This window comes from Colossoma macropomum, unplaced genomic scaffold (assembly GCF_904425465.1).
Source record: "Colossoma macropomum unplaced genomic scaffold, Colossoma_macropomum, whole genome shotgun sequence".
NCBI lineage: Eukaryota > Metazoa > Chordata > Actinopteri > Characiformes > Serrasalmidae > Colossoma > Colossoma macropomum.
In genome coordinates, this window is record NW_023494784.1 from 38,703,440 (window position 1) to 38,720,216 (window position 16,777).

General features: G+C 40.5%; 1 protein-coding gene across 2 annotated transcripts in view; it reads right to left on the reverse strand.

Moving 5' to 3' along the window:
• Positions 1–223: 223 nt before the first annotated feature.
• Positions 224–16,777, reverse strand: part of arhgap15 (Rho GTPase activating protein 15) — a 70,097-nt gene continuing 53,543 nt past the window's right edge. For both annotated transcript variants that reach the window (XM_036571371.1, XM_036571362.1), the window contains 2 exons: positions 10,903–11,008; positions 224–597 (listed from right to left, as the gene is read on the reverse strand). In XM_036571371.1, coding sequence (XP_036427264.1) covers positions 414–597; positions 10,903–11,008 — 290 coding nt within the window. In that variant the 3' untranslated portion in view covers positions 224–413. The remainder of the gene's footprint in view (positions 598–10,902; positions 11,009–16,777) is intronic.

Below are 16,777 nucleotides of genomic sequence, written 5' to 3' on the forward strand. Positions count from 1 at the left end.
CCAAGAACTTGCTTGAAAGAATTTACTTCAAAAGATCAATAACAATTCAAGAATTCACAGCTTACCGTTTACAATACCAGGTTTTTTACTGACACACCAGTAGAAAATATACAGTTTTATAAACACACTTTTGTGCACTTTGTCATGTTTGTTACTTGGCAATTATCTGGCAGCATGACACAGTGTCATTGGGATTTAAGACGGCACTGGACACTTGCAACGGTTTTCTTCTTCTTTGAAACTGCAAATGTCAACTGACGGATACAAAAGTGCATTTCAAAAACAGGAAATGCAGTTGCTCAGAACGCGAGGTCCCTGCCAGCGCCTTCTATCTTTGGTCTCTGTCTCCTCCTCACTTAAACCTTCCGTGCAGTCGTCCTCTCAGAATGTGCCGTTTTATTTTTAAGCACTTGTTACTTGCCCTCTGGTCCAAAAATCTCCTGACATTCAATGAGCATGAACTCCACGATTTGATTCTGGTACACCATGTTGACAGCCATGTTCCCGGTGTCCAGCTCCGGCCACATCAGAGTGGGTCCAAAAACAATACTGATGCCTTGGCTTGACATGAGGTTTTGCCGTGACTTTGTTAGAACTCTGCAAAGAGAAGAAAAGAGGCATGTTACAGAAGAGTGATGTTCACGAACTATTTACTGCACGTTGTTAAAGCTGTTCTTTTTTCCCTACTTTGCTCCAACAATAGTGTAATATGATTACTCGGTAAGACCGAACTGTTATTGGTTTCTCCGTTCATTTGCTAATGTGCTGTATATCCTGCCATAAAATCTGCCCGGGGCATCTGGGATGGCCGGAGGACAGGGTGTACTTGAGGCCTGGAGCTTGGTCTTTTTTGGAGGCATCTAAGGGGGCTTTTAGCTGGATCTCTGCGAGTTGAGGTTTGGCCAGGGCGGGGAGACAATCAATACTGGGGTATTGGAGGACTCTTAGGAGGAGCCAGGATGGAGCCCTCAGGCTGTGTTATGGGTTGAGGCCTGGAAAGAGAGGGAGGGATTGTGGTGGAGGGCGGTGGGCCAAGTTGTCAATGGGATCATGACTAAGAGCTCTGAGGTGGGATGGAGCTTTAACATTCAGAGAGATGTTTCTTTGCAGTGGTGAAGCTATGAAAGGTACTGATTTAAAGGCATAACTGGGCTGTTTAGCACTCCATTATAATCATGTGTAGTTCACATGTATCCGCTGTAAAGCATTAGCATCTCAGCGGTAACTATTGTTTGCATGAGTATACCACCTTCTCTCTCTGCAGGCCCTCTAGTGCAGTGGTTCACAAGCTGGTCCTCAGGGATTCAACTTCCATTCCGCCAACCGAATGGCCACTAGGGTAGTGCTTCTCAAACTAGGGCGGTGGTTCTCAATCCGATCCTCTGGTACCCCTAGATGGTTCAGATTTTTGTGCTATCCCTATGTATAGTGTAAGGTGGGTTAGAGCTAAAATGTGGACCATCTGAAGGTCCGATTAGGGAAGCACTGCCCTAGTGGCCATTTTGCCAGCAGTATGGAAATTGACTTGGATGTTTTGATTAATAAGAGCAAATAAAATATAATTTTACTTAACTCTTTAATCAGATCAACTTGGCTCTCTGTGTTGAGCTGCTAGCGAGCAATGAGGGATGAAACACTTGTGTACAGTGTTGAAACTTGCTTTCTCAACAAAGATGAGATTCCAGTTCACTTCTAGTTTTGTAAAAAGGTCACATTTCTATCAAAATGTGTTCCATCAATGTTACAGAGTGGAAAAAAATAATGTAGAGTTCAAAAACAGACAGAAATTGCTTTGAAAGATGGCTAAACAGTGATACACGTATTCCCTTGTTGTCAAGGGAGGGTGGTCAATTAGTGTGTTTACGTTCTCTTAATAATCCGATAACAGCATAAAAATCGGATTTTGTCAGTAATCCGATCAACGCACTTGAGTAGTCAGATAATGGGAAACCCTGGGTCTACATGAGTCAGGCAGTAATCAGACTTCTGCTTTACAACCAGCCAATGAACTCACAGAAGAAGACGTGACGTAAACGTAATGTAAAACTCGAACTTCATTCCGTGGCTTTTTTTAAAACATCGTGCCGCTTTAAAATGTGAACATACATCATCTAGAAGATGAATAATATTTAAATCCTTCATTTCGTCAAGCATGTAGTTGGTTTCAGCATCGCTCCAAAAGTGTTTCCAAGTGTAACCATCTTGCTTGATTGTTTCCCTACCGCTGTCTGTTTCGCACATGCCCAGACTGAGAAAACCGAAAGAAATCAGAGTAAGAGTTTACATACACTGAGAAATCTGATTATTGAGCTAAAATCCGGCTCTCTTTATCAGATTTCCTAATCGGATTTCTATACCTTACTCCGATCTAAGACATCTGTTTACAGATTTACGTTCAGACTGTCTACATTCAATGTGCTGTTTACATGACCATTTGAATAATCAGATAACTGCAGAAATCCGTCAGTCATTTCTGCTAAAGAGAAAAGAATAACAGTGCTACACCTTACAAGTCCCACCATGTTTGTACGCCACAGAGACCCATTTAATCGGAGCAACCTAACCTAAAAGGCCAACCCAAGCACTGCCAATAATTCCCCGCTTAATGTGCATAATTAACCTCGGCCATTTCGTTTCCCCTGTACATCACAGCCAGACACTCGTCCTGCCACCAGCATTTTAACCTAATTAGCAGGCCGTGATGTAAGGATCTCTGCTGCCATTGCTAATGGTTCGCTAATGATCTTAAAGAGAGAGAGACTTCATTTCCGAAGTGATTTTTTAAAATGTTCAAAATGCAGCCTTTTCTTCCTCCCCTCCGAATCCTGTAGTATTCTGTGGTAATTATTTCATTATAGTATGGCTGTACCGCTGTCGTCATGGTCCTGACCACAATTTGTAATCGAACTGGCTCGGGTAAAGTTATACGGAGGGGAAGCTTTAATTACTTTATTACTATTGAATGACCATTGAAGTAATTGCATTTAATATACTTAATATATGCCTGCTTGTTTGTTTCAATTCAAAGGCCCATTATCTTTTCGAACCATACCCAGCTTAATGCATCTGAGACTGTGTTCATTTTCCTGGTGCACACGAAGCAGTAAAACTCCATCAGAATGAGCTCATTAGACCGTATCAGCCGACTGCAAGCCCAGAGAACAAACTCTGGTGCCGGAGTCAGTGCTGGGCTCTGCCGGTGGCTATCTTGACCGGAGGTGACTGCGCTATGCTTGGCCGAATCCGACAAATCGTTGATATCCTGTACATAAGCCGACGTGCACGACTCAAGATGCCAATGGTTATTAATTAGCATCTCGTTTGCGAGCGGGGCTTGACATGAAATGGAGGAATGGTGCACAATGCCCTGTCCTCCCCCGCCTAGGAGGCTACTGCTAATTGGGTCAGCCTCGTTGGTCCTTAAGGACGGAACGAATAATAAATTGAGGTGGGATGGGGCGCAGGGAAGGGGCATCGCTCCAAGGTTTAAACTGTGTCGTTTTCATCATGTTATTAGAAAATGGCCTCAGCTGAGAAAAGACCAGCCAGTGTCGCAGTTGAGGGTACTGTGTGTACTTGTCTGGTTTTATGTTATTTACATTTGAATGTTAATGTTTTGTGGAAAATTTGAACAAAATTTAGTTACTTTGGCTCTTTAGCAGGGCTTGATTTTAGAACAGCTACATTATACAGTACTGCACAAAAGTCAGAGACCACTCTTTGTTTATGTAATTGCAAAATAGCCAAGTACAAATAATTCATTTTTCAGATAATATCTCTGAGGAGATGATCCACTTGCGTAAGGATGAGGAAAGTCAATGGAAATTAAGTGTGTTTCCAAAACTACAGCTTAAAAATGATTAAAAGCTACAGAGAAAAAGAGACTCCTAACCACTGTCAAAGACCTGGTAGATTCCAGAACTGTCCCCATCAGATAAACAGCACTTAAAGCTTTCATCTTTCAGAGAGAGGAGAAAATCAAGCTGCTTCAGATCTGAAAACATCCACAGGTGTTTCTGTCCATCCTTCCACTGTGAGAAGACGACTCAGCGCTATGGGTCTGAAAGGATGTGTAGCTGTTCAAGAAGCTCTCACTGAGAAAAGGAGACGGACACATCAAACAAAGCAGCTGAACAATGGACTGACCACCCCAGAGTCCAGACCTCAACATCACTGAATGAGAATATTTGGATTGTCAGAAGCAGAAAATGCTAGACCAACTTTTTGAGGTGTGGAAAAATATCCCAGATTTCTTTGAAGAACTGAAAGCAAGTCTCATGGAAGATGAATGGACACAGTAAATGCAGTAAAATGAAATTTTATATTGAGTTTTTAAAGCATAGAATATATTTTTTTAACTTATGTTTTCTGCTTTTTTAACTTAAAGGCTGTTTTGACTCAAAATGACATAAGTAGAAGGTGGTCTCTGACCTTTGTACAGTACTGTATATACATATTTATATCAGCAGTAAGAAACCTTCACTATATATCATTAGAATAAACTGAAATACTGAACAAATGTAGCAAGAATTGGACGTTTTAAAAAAAAAAAGTAGTTGATATCTTGATCAAAATTTGGTTCCAGACTTCACCTGGACACCCCCAGCCATCACATAGATTTGTTTATATCTATCACAAGCACATATGGTTAAGTTTAAATAAGTAATAATGACATAAACCAGGTATTGGATGATAACTACAAATAAGGACAACAACAAAAAAACAAAGTTTCCTTGAGGAGAAGTTTGGAAAAACACACTGAAATACAGAAAACCAAAATCACTGCCTGTTGCATTAATGTCATTGGTGCTTATTTGGATATTAATGTTTTCATGAACAAATAAATGCTTACAGCCAATTAAACACCTTTTTGAATATAATTTTCTCAGTTGCATTAAACTTTTGCACATGTTCTTAGAAATAAAGGTTCTGTGCAGGTACAAGCAATATAAATGTCCCCTCAAAGATACAACAGTGGTTTTAAGGTCCAACCGTGAACCTTAAATATGTTTCTCCCAGTCAAAAAGTACATATTTGTACCATTTCATAACTAACGGTTTTAAAACAGAACAATTAAATAAAAAGCCAGACGAGACGGGGTGTGTGGAGGCAATACAACTTAGAAAATATCATTTTAATGGATGATGGTTCAGTTATGTTCCCTGACTAAAGGTACTGAGATGTACCCTTAAGGGTACCACCCCAGTGACAGTCTACTACCTTTATTTCTGAGAGTGTATAAACACAGTAAACTGATTTCATCTAAATGCTGTGATTTTCCAGACATACTTTATCATCTAAATGCATTTTGCACCTCATTTCATCAGAGTGAATGCAAACAGGTGTTGTCTCCAGATGTTGCAGGAGTGACCATTGTGATAGAGAACAAAACCGGCCTCTAAACGTAAGTCTAAATAAAACTTCCCTGTGACTCTTTGAGGCTATGTTTAGGTACAGACATGTTGGAGATAATTCTGTAACAAGCAGCAAATTACATTTCTTTAATATTCTTTCAATGCGGCTTTCGTTATCCACTGAGCTTAGCTCAAACAGATTTAGAACTAAAGTATACGTTTAGCGTCCAACTCACTTCAGTAAATATGTCTATACAGAAGGACTGGAGATCAAAATCTACTCATGAGTGAAGAACAGCGATTGTAAAATCTGTTGCGTTCAGTTTCGAGAATTAGCTCCTACAAGCACTTTAAGGCCTCCATTATCACATCCTTCTTCTAACAAATGTTGCGATCGTGGCTTTGTTCCTTCTCCGTTTGAAACACCAGATGCAGATGAGAGGAGAACGTTTTATTTTGGCTTCCCTGATCAGCTAACTCTCGCCGCAGAGGTCGCTCCAGGTTTCTTTTCCACTCCAGAGCGAGGGGAACCTTGAATTACGGACGAAAAAGCCAAAACCTACCGTCTTTTAAATCACTTGCGGCAAATGGGAAATATGAGTGGTGGTGACAAAAACACCCACAAAAAGAGACGTAAATAGCATGGCTGAGCGAATGTAGGCTTGAGAAAGCCGGTTGCCTTGACCACATCATCACAATGCAAGTACACAACTGCTTTATTGAATACAGGCCCCATGGGCCAGAGGAAAAAGGAACATTGGTTCCACACGGGCATACCGTGCGCCCACAACAAAGGGCCTCCGACTTCACAAGCTTCTCCGCCACTCCTCGACGGCTCGAGCCAAAGCGAAAATGTAGCCTGCGAGGCAGGCATGTCTGCAAGGCTTCTTTTGTTAGCTTCAGTATACCTGTTGCGTTAAAGGAATACATCTCCCAGAAGGCTAAAGTGGCTAATAATGAATGAAAGCTAGCAGGTAGCAGTTTGCATGATCTTATTTTGCTATTTTGCTAAAGTCTTAGTGTTTTTGGGTTTAAAGTCTTGAAACACAGCAGAGTTCAGACTCTTAAATAATTTGTTTTGGTTTGAGCAACAAACTTTATAGACTTTGGGGGCTGTTTTTGTTTATGTATGTTTGCAGTTGCAGTAAAACCAATTTAGTGCACAAGGGTTTACAAATCAAGACAACTTTTACGCCTGTATTGACAGTTACGCTTGGAATGGTGACACTCCGACCAAATAATTAAAGAAAACAAATCAGCTTATTAAGCTTGACAAAGCCGACTTACTGTTCTTTGTTCTTTTTTAATTTGTATCATTTTTTGTACCGTTTTCATAACAGAAAAAAAAACTTTGCAGGATTGTAAACCCTATATGTCAGTAGTCTCCAACCCTGGTCCTGGAGATTGACCTTCCTGCAGAGCCTAGTTAGAACCACGATTTGCTACACCTGCTCCAGTTAATCAGAATTTTCCCAAGCCCCTGATTGGCTGGATCAGATATATTAGAGTTAAGTAATGGGCAGGGCAGCTTATTGGATACAGATTGGAACTAAGCTCTGCTGGACTGCTATACGGTAATAGTGCACTTGTGCTTTTGGGCCCAATCACACGTACGGTTCCTATAAAGCATTCATTCAAAACATTCCCCCCAAAGAAAATAGTCACAAATGATGTCACAAAGGACATCTGACACTGCCCCTCATAGACATTGCATCCAGAAATATTAACAACCACCTGGGAAACCATACCAACAGCCTAACAGCACCTTAGCAAGCACATAGGATACCATAGCAATGCCTTTGCAACACCTTAGCAACCACCTGGGACAGCATAGTATGGCCTAGCTATGCTAACAACTTAGCAAGTACCCGAGAGACCATAGCAACAGCTTTAAGAAGCCAACTTAAGTTTGTTCACAAAGGACATCTCCGACACCGCCCCTCATAGACATTATTAGCAAACACCTGGGAAACTATACCAACGGCTTAGCAGCACCTTAGCAAACATGAGATATCATAGCATGGCCTAGCAACACCATAGCAAGAACCTGGGATACCATAGCAACGGCTTTGACAAGCCAACTTAAAATTTGTTCACAAACTTTTCCCTTCCAGTTTATTTTAGCATTGCTATGATATCCCATGTGTGCCGCTAAGCCATTGGTATGGTTTCCCAGGTGGTTGCTAATATGCCATATGCAGAAGCTGGTCAGTTTACATGTTTTGTTGATTTTCTAAGTGAAAATAACATGTAAGTTAACACCTATGCACATTTTAATATGCAATTACTATTTATTTGCTAAATTCAGGGAAAAGTGGTATCGGTGCATCCCTAGTTTTAATACTCGTTAGCTTTAGAATGAATCATAAGATTGTCCGTCTCAAATAAAAATGAAAGGCAAAGCACACAATCCCCAAATGACCACACATTCCTCGTACTTACTCATGTGCAAGCTGTCCTCAAACTGAGAGGGAAAAAGACCAGCGAGAAGAACAAAACTCCAGAAGTGAGAGTGATTTATAAATTGACCACATCAGTCACTCTGGGTGTGGCCTCATAAAGCAAAGGGTTCCCCACTTTTTCTAACAGTGGTGGAGAGGGCTGGTAGACTGTAGCTAAAGAGATGGGACAGACTTGGTGGCACTGCAGGGATTTTCAGTGTCACCACAAGTTCCACTATAACAGCCCTTCAGTCAGCAAAATAAAAGTTCAATGGATTATCTAAGGTCGCCATTCAAAGAATTTATGGTAATGCTTTTTGCGTGTGCTCTTGTATGACTGGAGTGACTTGGAATGTAAATTGTGCAATGCTTAATGGGCTTTTTGCACAAATACACTGTACAAATACAGTGAGTGAGCATATATTGAATTATCATATACTTACTCAGTCATTTATTTGTCATTCGCAAACATGCACATATACTGCATATACAGTACTGTGCAGAACTTACCTTTTATTTCAGTTATTTAAGTCAGATTATGCACATATTAGCAACCACCTGGGAAACCATACCAACGGCCTTAGCAACACCTTAGCAACCACCTGGGACATCATAGCGTGACCTAGCAACACCTTAGCAAGAACCTGGGATACCATAGCAGCGGCTTCATTTTACTTATTTAATTTCAAGTCAGAACAGCCATTTAGTACAAGTTCATTTTACAGCTTCAGGAACGGGGATATTTTTCCACACCACCAAAGTTCAGTCTTAGAAGTTGGTTGCACTTTCACCTCTCATAATACAAGTAAGCCCAAACACATTCAGTTATGTTGAGGTTTGGACTCTGGGGAGGTCAGTCATCCTTCAGACCCATAACACTGAGTTGTCTTCTCACAGTGGAAGGATGGACAGAAACACCTGTGGATGTTTTCAGATCTGAAGCAGCTTGATTTTCTCCTCTCTCTGAAAGATGAAAGCTTTAAGTGCTGTTTATCTGATGGGGACAGTTTTGGTGTCTACCAGGTCTTCCAGGTGGTTATTAGGAGTCCCATTTTCTCTGTAGCTTCATTTTTTGAACTCCAGTTTTTGAAACTCCAGTTTTTTCACTGATTTTCTTTTATCTTTCTCCTTCCTTATGCAAGTGGAGTATCTTCTGTCTAATCTCCTCAGAAATGTATCCTAAAAAATTAATAACTTGTACTTAATAGCTGTTTTGACTGAACGTTAAATAAATGAAGGGTGGTCTTTGGCTTTGGCAAACTACTGTATATCCTAAATATAAATTATTTATAATATGTCATTTTAAAACTTTCTAAAGTTTAAGGAACTCTTGTGTAATGTAATCTAAAGATTCTTTATCAATAAGGTTGTTGTAGCATACATAAATTTGTTGTTATGAAATTCCACTCAATTCTAAACATAATTGCATATCGCTGCTATCGGAACAAAACCTCATATCTCCAAAATGCCAACTTTACAGGAGAAGGAAAAAACATACCTTACTTTTAATGTAAGTCAATGGAACCAGAGGTTTTAACAAGTCATTTTGGGCCGTTTCTGCTGGTCCATTAACCATGAAATTTACACACAATGTAAAGAGTAACAGGCATTTTTAATTTATGTCAAAAACTGAAAAATGACAAAATGGAGATACAAGGTTTTGTTCCAGCAGCAGTAATATGCTACAATAATGCTACCCAGTAATAAGAATGGCTTTACTTGCTGATAAAGGTATGTGAAATGAATGAATGCAATCCGCATTTTTAACCGTTTATAACGTGAATTAAGCGTTTACTAACTGCCACTATCTCATTCGAGCTGTCTGATTGGGGAGACCTGGCATACGCAACCAAACAGACTTTAGCACTAGAGCCAAAGGGCATGTTCCATTGGGGGATGCGGATGGAGGGGGGGCTCATCAATCTGAGATGAGTCTTCTGGCCCTCCTGTGCAGGGTGGTAAATGTGCAGAAGGGTAAAGTGGGATGGAACACCCCTCCTGGGAGATGGAGACTAGCCATATGGCCTACTGGCTGTGCCAGCTATGTTAGCATGGACAGGGACTCGAGCACTGTCACATAAAAAAAAACACTCCCATTACAGTTCATGCTGAGTTTCTCTGTGCATGTTGCTTCTACTTTAGGTTTTCTGTAATACATAGGTGTTTTACCTACCGCAGTTGAACTGATTAGGAATAGCTTTGCTAGCTACATTAGCGTTACGTAATTGATCTTTTCCATCATGGGAAATAGTAAAATGGAGAGGGTTGAACTGGAATGGACTGAAGATAAATCACAGGTTGGTACAAACTTTAGGAAGGTCACCTCAAGTTTAGAGTCTTTAGGAAGTTCAACCAGTCTCAAGCGTAAAGTTGCCACAAAGTGTTCTTTGCATGATGTAGAAGAACCACTTCTGGTCAGTGGATGATTCTTTAGTGAACCGCTTTTGTAAATGAGATCTGAGAATTTGAATAAACTTTTAAAGGTTTTAATTATGTTCACATAATGTAAAGCTTCTAAGAAGAATGTTCAAATTGGTATAGAACTTTTACATTATGTGAAGTTTCTTTAAACCACTGGTTTTCAATTCCAGTCCTGGGGGCTGACTGTCCAGCAGATTTCAACTATTCTATGCCCCCAACACAGCTGATCCAACTCACCAGCTAATTTTCAAGTTTTTCATGAGCTGGATTGCATAGTTTCAAAGTTTAGCCCAATAATTTAAACCTAAATTCAATAGAAAAGAGCTGAGGTCCATCCTTATTGGATAAGCCACAACTTTAAGCTTAAGTTGTCAGGCTAACTCAGAAATCCTGCTATGTGAAATACATTGACATTTATGGCACTTAACAGATGCTCTTATCCAGAGCAACTTACAATTTGATCATTTTACACAGGTAGGCGAAGGTAGTGTTAGGAGTCTTGCTCAAGGACTCTTACTGGTATAGTGTAGGATTCTTGCCTTGGTGGTGGGACTGAACCTCGGGCCACAGCATAGAAGGTAGAGGTGTTACCCACTACACTATACCAACTACTAATAAGTAGAAGAACCATTTGTGGCTCCTCTCTTTATGAGTGCACCTAAAAATTGCCTTATTCTTTGACAAACCTCTGCAGATGATGGAACAGCAGTTTTATGGTGTTATGGTTGGGTTTAGGGAGCTGATGGACCAGCTTCTTCAGCGCCTGGATCTTCTGCTTTTGCTCCTTCGTTTCTGCAAGAAAGAAAAGTTCAAAAGCATTACTCACCTCGATTTTAACCTCCATCTGACCCTTAATTTTCTCACACTTGCTTCAGTTCACAGCACTCCCAAAATCTATATATAAATAACAGATTGTTTTTCTTCTTCATAGCATTCAAATTGAAGGCATTAACATGTGAACAAGCTGTCTGGGTGGGAAATATATATATATATATATATATATATAGTGCAGTACTGTATCTATTGTTGCGAGTATTCATAGGAGTGAAAGACAGATGATCATCATCTCTGTGCTTGGTGGGCACACGCTATAGATCTCTGCACTGAGGCACTGAGTTGGTTAATGGCTCTTAAGAGCCATTGCGCTTGTAACACTAGCCCTAAGTGTTCACCTTTCGACCCCGCTACTCCTGGCATGTCAGATGGCCGGTGACCTCATGAAAAACTCCTGAGGGAGGCCAACCTGTGCACCATCCACGCTGTCCTAAACAAATGACAGCCCTTTGACCTTTTTCCTGAATCTGCCATGTGCTTAGCTTTCCTCTTACACCTCCAGAAGTAAGAGGATAATCATCTGAAAGAGGCTGTAAGTTGCACAGCCTGCAAAATGTTGAGTGTTAGGACTAATAACTGTTTGCAGTTTAATATCTAATATCACTCCAGTGTAAGTTTCGATCAGGGGACATGTGATCCCTCAGCAGATGTTTGGGAACAGCTTTTCCTTAATGAGAAGTGCATGTATGTGTGTACACAGGCATGCATAGCCACTTATGGCCAGGTCAGCCGTCTGCATCACGTTAGCTGTTTTCCAGCTTAGCGCAAACTTTTTTTCGACCATAAGGTGTTTCATTTATTTCATACTCCACAATGTATCATTTGTTAATCGTCATTGCGATACAGGCCTTTAGTAATAGTGATACTGCACAAGGCTGCAATATGCAAATGAAGCCTCTAACCAATCACAGTGCTGTTTGCTGTATGCTAATCACCAGATAAGTAATTCTGTGATTTTTTTTTTTTGTTTTTGTTTTTATATTCTATGTAGGTATGTTTAAGTTTAGTCTTAGCAGTTGGTCACATTGTCTGCTTCTTATAATCCAGGTAATCCCAAACACATTCAGTGATGTTGAGGTCTGGACAGTCAGTACATTGTTCTGAGAACACCAGCACCTTCCTTGCTTGATCTTCTCAGTGCATTGACCTTTATGGCTTCTTATCCAGAGTAACTTACAGTTTACACAGGCAGGCAAAGGTAGTGTTAGTCTGAGTCTTGCCCAGGGACTTTTATTGGTGTGGTGTATGGTGCTGGCCCAGGTGTGGGAATTGAACCCCAATCTGCAGCATAGAGGACAGAAGTGTTACCCACAAAACCAGGGGTCGGCAACCCAAATGTCAAGAAGAACCGTTTTGTCCCTTTCGGCAAAAATAACACCACCTTGGGAGCCAGAATACTTTATGTCCATTTCACCATTTTGGCTTTAAATATGTCGCAGTATGTTTTAATTGTTAGTATAGGCTAAAAAATATAATAACACTTACTTTGCTCTGCTGTAAGCTTTAGCTCAGCTATAGCCGCTTTTTCTCGCATCTCAGGCAGGAAACTTTTCCGCAAAAGTAGAACAGTTTCTTGTAAAATGTCTCTCAATGTTCGATTGAGACAATTCGAACAAGGCTCTGGCGAATGCGAAGCTGACTTCTTCTTTTAGTGTTTCTTGTTGCAGATTAAACGTATCAGGAAACCAGCTGAAGTGATTATGAATGCAAATTAGTCCATTAGTCTCCAAATTATGTCTTAAATCTCTCTCTCTGCCTTTTTGTTAACTACTAGCTAGGCGAGATTGTTGTCTGCGTTGCTATGGTGACCAGCAGTCTGCGCGCCAATCTTCAGGGTTAAAGCGTGAATTAGCAGTTATACATTAACTCAGTGTTTAAGACCATTTATTGTTAAAACTGTAGAACAATCAGCAGAACTTTATTTTACTGGAAAGGAGGATTATTTTATTTTTATCTACAAATCTGATTGTGCTGTGGAGCTGCAACAGAGCAGTAATCTTGCCGACCCCTGGACTAGACTATATCAAGTGTGTGTAGTGTGTAGTGTGCTTGGGGCCTGTAGAACATATACCTTCTCAAACATTTTCCAGAAGGTATTGCATGATGCATTAAAATTTGCCTTCAAAGAAAAGCAAACCAGCTACACATCCTTTCAGACTCATATCATCTTACAGTGGCGGATGAACAGAAACACTGTGGAACTTTCAGATCTGAAACAAGAGTGGAGCTTGATTTTCATAAATATTCAGACCTGTTTGACCTGAAAACACCTTGCAACTTTGCATGCACTTGTAAATGTACCTCAGTGATGGAGGGCCAGGCTAACGATATTCGTTCATGCTCTTCACTGCTTGTGCCATGGAAAGGAGCTGGCAGTGATCATGGCGTTGGTCTACTGTACTGCCCAGGATGCCCCCTGGGCACTAATGGAGCAGATGTCTGCGTGTATTCACCGTGCTGGCACGGCCGTGGCTAGCAGATGCCCCTGTCAGATGCCAGGTTTGCCAATTGAGCGCAGACAGGGAACATGTTCTAGGGCAGAGAGAGCAGACCTGACCCGCTGCTATAGGTGGCAGCAGCAAACCGGTTGGGTTTTGTAGTCTTCATCTACTAAATTAGGACTGCCATGATTACTTGATTGCTTGATTATAGTTATGAATTCAAATATACCTTCTCATAACAAACTTCAGCAACCATGCATATATTACAGTAAGAAAGAGAACCTGATGGACATGCATTTATATGCAATTTTGCCATATTTATAACGCTGCCGTCGGAATAAAACCTTATATCTTCATTTTTGTCGTTTTTCAGTTTTTGGCATAATTTGAAAATGCCTGTCATCCTTTACATTGTTTGTAAATTTTATGTTGAATGGACTAAAAGAAACTGCCCAAAATGACTTGGAAAAAATGTCTGGTTCCATTGACTCACATTAAAAGTAAAGCATGTTTTTTCCTTCTATTGTGAAGTTATCATTTTGGAGATACGAGGTTTGGCCCCGACAGCAGCGACGTATATGTTTTATAATTCCTTCCCTGTTTTTCCACTTACTCCAGATGTAATCCTTCAGCTAAGACATGTTTGGTGTCTAAATTTTGCTTTTTTAGCTTAGCTAAGAGGCTATTGTTGCTAACTAACACTAGAAGTCAATAGTCACCCAAATCTTTCCAGTGAGAACATGCCCAAAACTTCTGTCAGTCTGCTTAAACCACCTCCAGGTCTCCATTAAGGTTGCAAAGACATGTCAACATAGTTTATGATGTAGTACATTTACTGTTAGCTGTAAAAATAAAACGTATTTAACTGTGCAAACTTATTGAAGATCTTGAGTGTGTTGGGAGAAGTTTTGGGGATGCATTTACTGGAAAGATTTGGGTGACTATTGACTTCTAGTGTTTGTTAGCAATATTAGACTCATAACTCCAGCAATAAAGCAGAATTTTGACACTAAGTTTGTCTTGGTTGATCTGGGGTAAGTGGAAAATTAAGTAAATTGAATTTTTCACTTAACTGTTTCTTCAAAAACCCTTGGTTAGTTGAGAAATCAGTACGATATTTGGTAGATTACTCAATTTCTAATATAATCCATAGTGATTTGCTTTAGCACTGGAGCAATTGCCCCATATATAGGTCAGAAGATGCAAGTTACCTGATTAGGCTTGACAGTAAATGTTTCAACTAGTGCAGCGGCTGATATCAAAGCAGTGTGCAATCAGATCATCCTCGCCGTCTTGCTGCTATTATTTCCATCGTCATAACTTAAGTCATATTCTAATGCTAAAATAAAGGGGTTTAGACAATTGTGCCTTTAGCTGATCAGCACAGGCCCATGACACTCTTTTGGCTGTGACAACCGCATGGCAGTCGGCCTGTAAAATATTTAATCTAGTCATTATTGCTGGCATTATTGCTGTCATTAATTACTTTGCCTTTGGTGACGAGCATATTGGAGATGGTCCTTCGTTCTGCATTCTGGACAGATGGTGCGGACAGTGTCATTAATATATAACAGACTAAAAATGCCTGTGTCTAAATCGGCATGTGCTGATTCACCGTGCTAACCGTCGGGACGCAAAGTTCTCCCATGCTGATATTACGTGGAACGTCTGCAGGTATGCATTTGTGCTTTCTTAGCATCAAATCACTGCAAACAACCTGATTTCATCAATCTTTTCAAAAGCTCTCCTGCCTGTGAATCTAGGGAACCTAGCCACAGTTGACTTGTGCATGGAAAATGCATCATTAGTGCTAACAAGGCTGACGCGATCTGTAAGGGAACGCCATCCTTGGTTTGTTGGACGTGCTAAATAGACGCACGTTCAGTTCTAAACTGCGAATGTAATCCAATTACAAACAACTGAGACCCACTTTATTCAAATAAAGCTCGCTTCGCAGCCCAAGCTCATCTTCGGGCTTTTGTCTACTGACTTCCTTAAGCCCCGTCAAGGCAAATATTAGCACACTGCAAATAGTCCTGCAGGTTATGATTAAGATTTTAAATGTATCCCAATTGAATGCTTTGCTTTATGAATAACAAAGTCTTAGCGGATCGGCCGCTGTAATTTATTAAACATGAAAAACTCCTTGATGAAATATAGAGACTGGGAAGCGTTTTTATGCGCTTGAAACTCTTTCTGCACGCTAGCTTTGCATGCCAATGAGGCCACGCCAGAGAAATTAAGCAGTCTTCATAGAAGGTATCAATTCGGAGACCAGAGGGTTGGAGTCGTGGCACAGAGAGCGGAAAAAATCTGAACAATTGTTAGAAGCACTCACGCTCTGTGACATACTTACTGTCATATAGAGAGCTGTAGATTATAGATGGGGAAAGACTAAGGTTTAATGAATTCAGCACAAGGAGGAAAATGGTCTCACATTGGCAGTCAATGTGAATTCATCATGAGGCCGTATGGAATCACATGCTCCGATATTTGTGTTGCTATCTCCTGCAGTCATAGTTCTAGCAACAAAAGGAACCCGGGAGTGGATACGAGCAGGCGCGGCGTAGTCAGGTTCTCTGCGTGTCAACTCAAAGAACAAAACCTCAATTTGTCAGCGTGTATGCATTCACTGGGAACAACAAGAAACGCTTGTGTGCGAGACAGGTGGTGGGACAATGTCGCTAAGACACCAGGCAATATGAATAATAGATTTGGGCTGTTGTGAGCCAAGAGCTGCTTCCTGCCATCCTCTGCACTCCAGACCATGCACAGAATGAGGGAATGGAAAATTAGGCCAACTGTCTACCTGAGGATTTCGGAAAGTCCAAGTGGTGGGCCTTAAAAAATGTGGGAGGTGAAGAGGGGGTCTGTTCATAATAATCAGTGAGATGTTGTACTTAATATTATATTCAAAATTGCATTTAGGTCATTATATATTATACAGTCGTAAGATCTCATTAAACCCTTTAGAAGAATTATTACTGTTATTTTGCGATGTAGTTTAAATGCAATAACATAATTGCATAATTAACTACATTCTTAAAAAAGATCTTCAAGGGTTCTTTAGTAAAGAAGTTGTTTCTATAAAGAACCATGGACACTCAAAGAACCCTTTGCATGATTACAGGGTTCTTTGCATCATGAAAGGCTCTTCATATTAATGGAGAATGCGCTGTAGATGGTTCTATTTAGGACCTTTTTGAAAAGCGAACCTTTGCATGATACAAAGAACCCTTCAATCGTGCAAAGGGTTCTTTGAGTGTTTATGGTTCTTCTTGACTAA